Source organism: Anopheles darlingi, chromosome 2 (genome assembly GCF_943734745.1).
Source record: "Anopheles darlingi chromosome 2, idAnoDarlMG_H_01, whole genome shotgun sequence".
NCBI classification, from domain to species: domain Eukaryota; kingdom Metazoa; phylum Arthropoda; class Insecta; order Diptera; family Culicidae; genus Anopheles; species Anopheles darlingi.
In genome coordinates, this window is record NC_064874.1 from 59,727,783 (window position 1) to 59,740,302 (window position 12,520).

Here is a 12,520-nt window from a genome sequence, read left to right on the forward strand (position 1 = left end):
ACAGATAAAACTGATGTTTTTAGGGCAAAATCGGTATCACTTTTACCGTTGAATAGGTGGGATATCTTGATGAATTGATGATTGGTTTGGATTATAGTTTGAATATTCTTTCTACATCATGGAATATCTTTAAATTGATCTTTTCGCGGCATTACAATTAGGTTCGTTTAAAGATGCGTTCAAAGGCTTGATTCGAATGGCTATTGTTTAACATAGTCAAATTGAATTCACAAGAAATCGCCGGATTTGTTAATCGTATTGAATTTATATTCCAGCAGGACGGTCTAAGTCTTTGTGCCCGCGTCAAACATTTAGAGAGCTTGGTTGGAAAGGTTTGATGCACGATATACCCAAATCCATTATTATTTTATTGTAAAAATCAATGTGTATGGACTCACTTGTGCCCTAATCTGAATATTAAAAACTATACAAAATCATATGGACGAGACGTGGCGTAGGACAACAGAAGGAAATGTTTATAACATGATACAGGTAGATTGAAATCATACGTAGCGTATCTTTAATTGAAGAGACGGTAATAGTGGTTCTGCTGTAAATCTAAGCAAACCCGTACTTTTACCGCATAAAACCAAATTTCCAAAAAGTAACTTACCTGACTAGTTCCACAAAACACAAAAACACCGAACAGCTGTTTTTTTTACCTTTTTCTACATCTGTCAAAATCCGTTGCCAGTTACAGTGGCCGACAGAAGTAGACCATCCACCATTTTTCGTAGATTTTTAGTCTAAAATATTTATAGAAATTTGAAACTTTCGATCAAAACGGATGCGTTTTCATTGCTTGATTTCACCATCAAAGCCCATACTCAAATAAATATGAATATTGAAAATTCTAGAAAAAAACAACAATTGTCGTTTTTGTTCGAAAATTTCGAATTTACAGAAATGTATAACAGTTTGAGACGTATAATTATGCCGGTCACTGTACCCGATCAAAAAATTGCTTTTTTGGGTTAACTTCTCTTTTTCGGAGGGAAGGTCTTTTAAAAAATCGATTTTTAAGATAAAGGGTCGAATAACGGCGACATTGAGGATGAGCCGATATTCGAGATCATTGAACCCGAATTGGGTGTGATTTTGGAAGACATTTAGTTAACTAACTAACTGTAATTATCATCGCACGCTCGCGAATCGTCCGCAGGTTATCGCGGTGGGGTTTTCGGAGGTTCCAAGCCGCGAGAGCGTCGATTGTTGGACGAGTGGGTCGAGAGCGATAAGCAATAGCTTGATTTGATAGACCTACCAGATTGCTGGTTGATAGCACTTCCAAATTTCTCGGTATCGTCGTCATTTGACGGAGGTTTTTGATTCATTCGTCCATGAACGTGATTTTTGAATCACGATTTGCAATCTTTGGAAATTTGGAATGCAAAAACAATCTCCATAAAAGAGGTTAAAAAGTGTTTTCTTATTCAATTGGCAGGGAAAATATACAAAATATCAGTATAAACATTTGAAAACATGTCATTTTAAATAGGTGATCGAGCTATGTAGGAGCTGCACATAATGAGAAAGTTGCACATGACATCAAACCCTCACCAACGAATTTCAGTTTTAAACTTACGATGTGGTATGGTGGCTTCCTCATGATTCAAATGATACCAATAAAGGCTCTATCCATCCAAACCATTACTCATTTCCATTAAAAAGTACTTCATGTTGCTATTATGTTACCAACGTTACCAAACTTATGAGCCGGTAGTCGTTATGGATATCAATCAAACAGCTGAAATCTGACGATTATTCACTTTTTGACTCATATAGATCTCAATTACCCACATATCTACAGGTTCGATATCGTGAAATAATAGATTCGTTCGTACCTGATTACCGTTTTACTCCCAAACATCTAGGTTTAGCTAAACGAATTTCATCCACCGTAGTAAAAAAATCAGTTAGAAGTTGGAACCTAAATCTGCACAGGACTTAGCGTTTTAATCATTTGCCCCTTCCAGCTCCAACCCAAGCCTTGCTGATTGATCTTGCTCAATTGTCACCCCCTCCCCCCTCCCGCACCCCCTCTCTCCATCCCCCCCCCCCCCATTCTTTATCGAGCAAACCTTGGCAAACCTTGCAAGACAGTAGACAAGCCTTTTCGAGGCTTTGGTTTCCTATAAGCGATATCGGGAAGTTTGGTACGGATGACATTTGGGCGAGGCAGTCGTAATCTCACCCTGCGTCATGCAACATCGACAGATTTCTTTCCAGGAACCCCCCCCCCCCCCCCTTTGCGAGAAATGGTAAAACGCTGAGTCAGAACGAAAGCTTCATACCGAAACTCTACTGAATTGTTCCAGGCTCTTATCAAGGCTGGGAGTGAAATTCCGAAGGAAACGATCAACAAATTGATTGAATGTATGCTCAAAAGATGTGAAGCTGTAATTAAAAATAACGGATTCGCAACGAAATACTGAAACGTTAAGTAAATAAGTAATATCACTTTGAATATAATTGATAGCTTTTGGGTGCTTAACTTTTGTCGCATCGAAAATCAATACTTTTATGAAACTATCGTGTTAGTGTGTTTTCAATAGAAGAAAAAAATCTATAATTGAAATCGTGAATAGGTACCCTTTTCAGTAGTTGAATCGAAAAATGTACAATTTGGTTGAAAACTAAAATTTTGATCACTTTTTCATACACCTTAACCCAGTTGTTTAACTTATATCCGACATTGTATAAGAAAGAATCATGAGAACATAAAGTTAGTCTTATGCGAACCTTGAGTGGTATTAGAATCATTTTTCACTTTAACCGGGACTGGGAAACGATAAGATAAAAAAATTTAACACAATTTCTTACAAATTTCCTCAGAAAACCTCAAGCGTGATATTTTTTTATTGGCCTAACCTACTAGGTAAGACCGACGAACCAGTATCAATTCTTGATAAGTTTAAGACAACTGGCTTGGCTGAAATTGGATATAAATGGAGGTCCCAGGGATATGTGCAGTGTTCAGTGTTTAATATTTTTAGAGCGGCTTGTTGTATTTAGATTCTTCCGTGCTCTTTCGTGCTGCTGCTTCCCCCGTGGATGCCACGAGGTAAACACTGTGTTTTAAAGGAAAATCTGTACCATCCTTCAGTGAAGAGAAAAAGATAAAGCGCTCTATTCTTTCTTGGAGCATGACTCCATTATGTGACACGGTATGTATAAGAAACAGTGCTGATTCTTCCTCCTCAAATTTTTGAAACTGAACTCTTTAAACTTTTGATTTAGAGGAGAGTGCTAACCTTCACAGAGGATCTACACCTCTTTTTGAAGGAAAATGAGGAGTTCAGTTAAAAAGGAGTTCAGTTTTCGGGTGAGAGAAGGATGTGGGTGTTGTTTGTTATAAGAATCCGCGGATATAAACGATAATCACATTTACCTATGCCACTTCCTGGGTAACTGCTTCAACCACCGACGAGGAAGATGATGGTTTGACATGTTTTTTTCATGCAGGATCAACGTACTAACGTCAACATCCAAAATAGAACTACTCAATAACCAATAGATTAACTCCCTAATATTTATACCGTGAACAGCCTGTATCGTTAGCGATAAGCACAGTTTGGACGGGGTTCGTTAAATTGTCAAAGTATGTCATACTATATTGTCCCAATTTGACGCATGCAGAGCTGATGCATGAGTCATAAGAGGCTTGGCAAACGTTCTCTCGCTTTTTGTGATCCCGGTCGGTTATCACTCGGCTGTACCTTAGTGTGCGCCATACCAAGAGCGATTGGTTGGATTTAGAGCGAGACGAGACGTGCGTTTTGATAGGTTCCCGCTCTATCTCGTCCGGGGTCTAGAAACGAAATCGTGCCGTTTGTTGTACGTTTGCACCCCCGGTTTGGCAGAAACTCGAGTTTAACACAGTTAGGGTTTCGGGGTTCGAATAAGACTATCTTTATTTCCTCCGGCCTTTCGCTCTTATATTCCTTCCGTTACTTATCGCACATATCTCTAACCAATATATTGCTTATCTATTCATATCTCCTCGGCGATTGTGACGCGTGCTAGTCTTATCTATTGTGGTGTATCTGGTTGTGCCGTGAAACGTGTCGGTACATGTTAGTACATCGTGGTGTATTCGCTGACTTCTCTTTTAGTCAGTAAGTATTACTAGCTCGCGTAACTGACACTATTTTTCTTGTCCATATTGAAGGATACCTCTAAATGTTATTGCTCATGGAACGTTCAAGACAGAAAACTGTCTGCACAATTGATATGAGAACTCGATTTAGTCAGAGAAATATTTGCCAATTTCTTAAATTTTCGAAATCCTCCCGAAATACCACTTTCAAACGTTAGCGAAGAACCCTTACGTTGGATCGACCAAATAAATCATTAGTAGAATTGCCAGTACCCAATTCTACGCACAAAACAGATTGAAACAGTTCCTAACAATCCTGGAATCTCTTTGCATGATTTGACCTAAAATACTCCCGACGAAGGACAATATAGTTGGGTGCATTTATTTGAGAGAAGGTTTGAGCCAACCAGCCATGGCAAGGCAGCAAACGGCCAGTTATTTTTTTTTTTTAAGTTTAATAATTTAGCAAGGGTTTGCAAATGCGCAGAGAAATCTAATATTTTCATGATTGGGGAAAAATACCCAGTATTCTAAAAATAAATTGCCTGGTTGATTGTCAATTATCAAAGGGGAACTAAAAAACGCGTAAGAAATGTAAAAAACCTGTTCAAATAAAAAGAGGTGCACTGCGATGGCAAAAATTGTTTATCATGAGACCTTGCATCCTATGCTGCGCGCTGATTTTACTCGGTCTCAAACCTCGCCTGACAAAAATTGACGAGTGATTTGCATCTATATATTCCATTAAAGATAATGAAATATCTTATAAAATAACATCCATTGCTCCTTTTAACGTACACTATTTTTGGCAAAGCCAAATGTCCTTTTGATCCTTTTCTTAGGATTTGTGATCATGAAAAGGGAAACCGACTAAGAATATAGCAATTGAAAATCAACAGATAACCTCACTTATCTCACGATCGTAAATTAGTCCTTCGCTGGAACATAGTCAACCCATGAAAAACCACTGCACTTGTTCTAAATCTGGATCTCTCGCGACAAAATAACTTCTACCCGTTTGAATTAGTATAGGTATGTGTATTCTTCTGATTCTCCTATAGGATTTTTGAGGATAGAAGTGCAATTCATTGAAATGGTGCAAATGTGTTACAAAACGATGGAATTCTTAATTCTTGCTATCGTTTTTGCTATGCTTTCCAATGGGTTTGTTGATGGTAAGTTTCACTAGATTGACTCGATTGATTGAATAGCTTGCGTGATGTTGATAAATAAGAAACCGATTCCGTGCTTTAATTCTTTAGCCGTCCCTGTTTCTAATAACACCAACATTGGCATCGCTCCAATAATTGAATCATTAGACAATGAGGTACAGCTTTCTTTTGGTGTTAGCTGGAATATTACCTGCAAATTCAATAAGCCTGTCATTTGGAAGGCTTATGATGCCTGGTTCGACTGGGTAAGCTTTGGGATTGAGGTGTGGATAGCGTTGGTTCATAAACATCACCTTCGACCTTTTCAGACACCACCGAATGTCAGTAGCAAGGCCTTTCTAACATCAGATATCGAAATGCAATATGGAGCCATTCTGACTATATCTAACGCATCTGCAGCAGTGGTTGGCCGGTATTACTGTGTTACATTGGAAAAGAATCACGAAAATTTGGAAGAGATGGTATCTGAACAGTTTGCATCCAGTATTTACGTGTTCGTGAAAGATTATAAACAACCTCTTGTAACAACTCCAGGATTGATGTATTCTAATAAGAATGGAGAACTATTTGTGCCTTGTAAGCCATCGTACCCAGATGAGGTAGTGGAGTTATGCAACAAGGTGAGATGTTGTACATGTCTTTGATATAACAAAATCTTGTCTTTGAGAGAAACATTATCATCTGAGACCCATTTCTTTATTAGGTAGGAGAGTGCGTGATGTCGCCACAGGATGCCACTAAAGGTTTCCGCATTTCAGAAGCATGGACTAGTATTCGCGAAGGTGGTACGCTAATTTGCAAATCTGCTAATGCAACTTATGCAATTCAAATAATACGAAATGACGGTAAGTTCTAATGAATTGTTTTTCTAAGCGGCAATCCCCACGCTCCTATTACTAGTGGTGCGAAGAGCATAGTGACAGCAAGGCTATTAGTCTATGACGCACATGCCATTTCCCGCTCCACAACATCAAAATGGGCTCCTACTCTGCAAAACAACTTACAATTTGAGCCATGTAAAGGGCATTCGAGTATTCTAACTTTATGTATTGTATCTTTCAATGATCTATTCAGAATCGGGAATTTTATCATAGTAAATCGTATAGAATTCTGACCAGTATTTTGGCCATCAAACTTGCCAGTCCTTAGCTTTGAAATGCTACTTTATCCGCTTTTTTAACTCAATCAAATAATATACTACTATGACATTATTGTTTCCTGACCGTCTAACTATTCTGTAGGGAGGAAGTTTTATTTGTCGTGTAATTTTTAAATTTGGGCGTTTGAGCAAAACTGCATTTCTTTATCGTCGGTCTGAAGAGAAGAAGATAAATTCCTGTTGAGTTTGTTTTTTAATTATTTTATTTGAAATGCTTAGCTCACGAGCACCATCATTCTAGCACAGATATTGCTGCAACTGTTTCACATTCGGCTCCCATATTGGAACTGTTAGCCAATGAAATAGAACTACCGTATGGTGTTACCTGGAACGTTTCCTGCAAATCCAACAAGCCGATCGTTTGGAAGCCGTATGATGCTTGGTTTGACTGGGTATGCCTATGATTACATCAGATTGATGCAGGATAACGAACATGAAAATCAATACTTTGTTTCAGACCCCCCCGAATGCCAAAAGCACTATCTTTTCTACCGATGATAAAGAAATGCAGTATGGATCCATTCTCACCATTACGAACGCCTCGGCTGCATCAGTAGGTCGCTACTATTGCGTTGAATCTGAAAAGAGCGATGAAGATTTGGACGAGATGATTAAACAGGAGTTCGCCACCAGTGTATATGTATTCGTAATAGATCAGAATCAGCCCTTGGTGCCCGTTAACTATCAAACCATGAAAAGGAAACGCGGGAAACGATTCGTCATTCCTTGTAAGCCTTCGTATCCTGAGGTGAACGTAGAATTGTGCTATGAATCGGGCAAGGTAAAAATTGCAAACAATTATAATGCATTTATGGGAAAAACTATCATTTTGAGTCGGTTTTTAATGTTTATATTTACTGCTATTTTCAGTTTTGTATGACCAAATGTGATCCAAGCAAGGGATTTTCAATCTACGACGAAACGTTTCACACTAGTCTGGAAGGTTTTGTTTGCAGGTGTAACCACGCTGTAAATCCTATACCGAAACTGGAAAGTATTGGTAAGTCCGGAGTAAAATATTACCGATAATTTTTAATGTTATTTACATCTATGCAAAGCGCGCAAAATATTTTAAAGAATCGTTTGTTAGTGCACTAAGAAACTATATAACTTAATTATAACTTTAAACTTAATTATATTCCATGTAAGTCATATAATCCACTCAGGGTAAAAGTCTCAATTCTCTGCACTATTTCCAAAGGTTTACCGAAGCCTTCTATAACGAGCGATACGCAAGGTATTATACCATTGGGGAAGCGTATTAGACTGGTTTGTAGCGTTACTCTTGCACCGAAAGAGCAAATAGAAATGACATGGAAAACCCTTCCCAACTATCAACCAGCTGAGAAGGTAAATTGTTTAAAATATTAAAAAAATAGCAAATAGTTATTTGATATGTTTTCCTTTCTTATAGAATGAGAGGATCCGTGTCGGAAAGATGATTGTTTCACCTCATCCGGAATTGTATAATCGAGATCTTGCCACACGTGAGCTCATCATTGAAAATGCTACTTTGGAAGACAAGAGAACCTATCGGTGTGAAGTATCCGATAAACTGTACAACATAAATTATCACAGCTATAGGGTACATGTGCGTGACACATCAGATGACTATGTGATACTAAGTGGAATGACCCATAGGACGGTTATCAATCGAAGGCGAAACAGCAACAGAGAATTCAAACCAATCAATATTTTCGTCAAATATCGATCGTATCCATCGAACATAACCTATTCTTGGGTAAAGGATAACTCATTGCTATCAGACAGCAGCGTGGATAAGTACCACATGGAACAAACTGAAAACTATGTCAGGTTAACGATTAGCGATCCGACCATAAACGATACTGGTGTATATACGACTGTGGTAAACGCAGGTGTAGCAACTAATAATTTCAGCGTACAGGTTCATGTACATGGTGAGTGAAGTTACTGAAATTTGTGCAAGAAGTGGCAATATTATCTAACCCTTTTCTTACAGATAAACCTTTCGTTCACATGAAAAGTAAGCGTGCAAGCGTAGGTGAAGAGGTCGAATTCTTATGCAATATTGTTGGCTATCCATTATCAGAGATAAAATTCTGGTATCAACCTTGTGTGGAAGTCCCATGGGATAACTGTTCCAATGATGACTCCATTCGCAAAGAATTAAACGTAAGTTAAAGACAACATGGTTATAAACATATTCATGATATCCATGTGTAAGTGGTCTGCCGTTTAAGTAGTTTTTAATTTAGACGAAATGTAAACAAAATAACTGATTTTATCTACAGGCATCAGCAATCACCAGTGTATCGAGCACCTCAAGCAAAGCAGTAGTATCGATAATTGCTGAGAAACCAGGAATCGTGTATTGCATGGCTGTTAATTCTGAGGGAAGCGAAACGGTTCAGGCGTATCTATTGATGAAAAGCATGACTCCGGAAATTCGGCTGGAACGTATACCTACCGATGGCTTCATCATTGTTAAAAGTAGTGCGACACTCATCTGCTCTGCAATAGATGTCGAAGGCACAAACATACAGAAAAATCTTAGGTTCTTTCAGAATGGCAAAGAGCTGTCACAATCTGGTGGAGTTCATCAATCGTTTTTCCGTGAATCGATATTTTTAAAATTGCAACTCATGGAATATCGTGATAATGAATTCACACTATCCTTTAACAGTTTGAAGAAGGATGACTTTGGCTCTTACGAATGTATAACTGTGAACAAGGTAGGCGAGATGCACAAAAACACTAGAATCCAGGAGCAAAGTGATTCATTGAATTGGTTTTCATTAGCCAGTCTCTGCATAATCATTTTGGTTTATATTTTCTGCATTATGATGTATTCCAATAATAAGAAAAACGTAGAGAAAGCTGTGAATTATCAATTGTACATCGGTCAACTAGGGGCGCCTTTACTTCAAAAGTGATCAAATTGATCGAGTAGCATAACATTAACAAAACAGCAACCCTCTCAATTCATCAATATTTCAAAAAGGTATTCTCAATTTATAAGACGATTAAAATGTTAAGTTCCAGTTTTTTAGGTATTGTGAAATTAGCCCTAGTTGGCCCCTCCCAGAGTAGCCTATAGGAAAATGTGCTGGGAGGGAACCATAGGTTGTAATTTGGTAGGTCACATGTCAATATTGAAATAAGAAATGATCGTTCTTGAAGTTAAATCAATTAAAAAAAAGCCCTAGTTAACAAAATCACGAATAAATTATTTTTTTTTTCTAATAAGCGAACTCGCGTATCGCGTAACTGAAAATCCCAAACTAACAGAGCAAGAATGGCTTTCCGAGCGCGATCCGCTGTGCTAGCTGCTTCGCCACATAGGTGCTTCGCTACGTTACCGCGTGGGGCGATATTTGTAATTTGTATTTTGTAAGGCTTTTTGCTCGTTGAAGAGCAAGAAAACTTGCACGTTGGTAGAAAGGCGATAAAAATAAGAAGAAGGAAAAAAATAAATCAATTCTTCCTTTAATGTCCATCAGTTTGATGAAAAATCAAGTATCCTTTGGTCACTCGCTGCCGTTGGAGACCGCTAGCTTTGTATAAATCCTCTGGCTGGTAAAATATTGTTCTCCTTCGTTGCGTTCCCAGCTGAGATCAAAGCTACCTTTGGAGCAAATTCATACGCACTGCAACACCCAAGCTGCTCTTATTCCTACGCCGAAGTTCGAACCAGTGAGACCGTTTTGCTTTGATCCGTTTCATCTCTTTGAAGGCACTTTCAACGAAATACACGTAAGTGTAGTGTGGTCGGGTGGTTATGATTTTGTTTTAAAATGCTCATTTTCTATCTAGTTTTGCAAAATGCGCGAAATTGTGCATATACAAGCTGGCCAGTGCGGCAATCAAATCGGTGCCAAGTTCTGGGAAGTCATCTCTAACGAGCATGGAATCGACGCTACCGGTTGTTACGTTGGAGATTGCGATCTGCAACTAGAGCGGATTAACGTGTACTACAACGAGGCTACGGGCGGCAAGTATGTACCTCGGGCTATCCTAGTCGATCTCGAACCGGGCACCATGGATTCGGTTCGTTCCGGTCCGTTTGGACAGCTGTTCCGTCCAGATAACTTCACTTTCGGTCAGTCCGGAGCCGGTAATAATTGGGCCAAGGGACACTACACCGAGGGAGCCGAGCTGGTCGATACAGTGCTGGATGTGATTCGAAAGGAAGCCGAGGGCTGCGATTGTCTGCAGGGTTTCCAGTTGACGCACTCCCTGGGAGGTGGCACTGGTTCGGGCATGGGGACACTGCTGATCTCGAAGATCCGCGAAGAATATCCGGACCGAATCATGAACACATTCTCCGTGTTTCCTTCACCCAAAGTATCCGACACGGTGGTCGAGCCTTATAATGCCACTCTCAGTGTGCATCAGTTGGTGGAGAACACGGACGAGAGTTATTGCATCGATAACGAAGCACTCTACGATATTTGCTTTCGCACGTTGAAGCTCACCACGCCAACCTACAGTGATCTCAACCATCTGGTGTCGGCTGCAATGTCGGGTGTGACCACATGTCTACGGTTTCCCGGTCAGCTGAATGCGGATTTGCGTAAGCTGGCGGTGAATATGGTTCCGTTTCCACGGCTACATTTTTTCATGACTGGTTTTGCACCACTTACGTCCCGTGGGGCTCAGCAATACCGTGCACTTACCGTTCCCGAGCTGACCCAACAAATGTTCGACGCAAAGAACATGATGGCTGCCTGTGATCCGCGTCATGGACGCTACCTGACGGTGGCGGCCGTTTTCCGTGGTCGGATGTCGATGAAAGAGGTAGACGAACAGATGATGAACGTTCAGAACAAAAACAGCGGCTATTTTGTTGAATGGATCCCCAATAACATGAAGACGGCAGTATGTGATATTCCACCACGTGGGCTAAAGATGTCGTCGACTTTTATCGGCAACTCGACCGCCATCCAGGAAATCTTCAAACGGATCTCTGAACAGTTTACGGCCATGTTTCGACGCAAGGCATTCCTCCATTGGTACACTGGCGAAGGGATGGATGAGATGGAGTTCACGGAAGCGGAAAGCAACATGAACGATCTCGTCTCGGAATATCAACAGTATCAGGAGGCTTCGGCTGAGGATGAAGGAGAACTGGACGAGGAAGAGGAAGGAGGAGAGGACTAGATATTGCTTGTTTCGATAACCATTGTAAAGAGAGCAATAGAATTGCAAAATTTGATGGATTAACAACAAATAAAATTGAAGCTATCTGTTATTAAAATCGCTTTAGTCTTCTACTGTATAGATGACACGTGTTGCTTATAAGCAGAAACTCCGATGACGACCAAAAAGCAGAAATATATATGAAATAAATGAGATGAGCATTAAGGTTATTACAGCGATTGAACAACTCTGAATTCAGAACTTATCTTCAATTATGATTTAATTCTACATGGTGAACTTTTGATATACTTGCCAACATGTTTCACGTCCAATCGTAAGTAATTTCGACCGTCGCCTGCAAACATCGACGTATCACTGCCTCTTTTTGGCAAACTTTAATCATCTCATACATTTGGTATTCAAAACAATAATCGCATTTTAATGACTTTGCCTGACCACTAATCACTTAAAATTATCATTTGCGGAAATTCATCAACCCACTTAACGTCAATAAACACTTGATTAAGTGGGGAACCAGTGGGTGCAAATGCATGACAGTTGATGCCAATAGCCATTTTTATATCTATCTACATTAGAAATAGGATATCTAATTTTCATTAGAGTACAAACTGCAACCGCTCGTTACTCAACAATGCTCGTTATTCAACGTATGAAGCGATACACGACAAATGAACATCTTTAATAATAGGTTTTCTATACTCTCGATAGCATTTGCTAGCTTTAATAACAAATATATGAATTATACGTGGATAGCGCGCGCTCCACGAGAATCTCAAAATTGACACAAAATATTTATGATGCATGCTTTTTTAAGATTCCAAAGATACATTGAAAGGACCACATACGCTAATTTCCAGTCGAATGCATACTTTTGAATCTGCCACATTGAACAAATCAACGGATTTCAATCCATTTCCATTAAGCTCCACGTACTCGAGCCGTTTGGGT

At 39.4% G+C, this 12,520-nt stretch overlaps 1 protein-coding gene across 1 annotated transcript; it reads left to right on the forward strand.

The window, feature by feature from the left end:
• Nucleotides 1–10,097: 10,097 nt before the first annotated feature.
• On the forward strand, nucleotides 10,098–11,572 carry LOC125949930 (tubulin beta chain-like). Its single transcript, XM_049677428.1, has 2 exons — nucleotides 10,098–10,165; nucleotides 10,226–11,572. The coding sequence occupies exon 2, from the start codon at nucleotides 10,235–10,237 to the stop codon at nucleotides 11,570–11,572; it is 1,338 nt and encodes a 445-aa protein (XP_049533385.1). The 5' UTR covers nucleotides 10,098–10,165; nucleotides 10,226–10,234.
• Nucleotides 11,573–12,520: the final 948 nt, after the last annotated feature.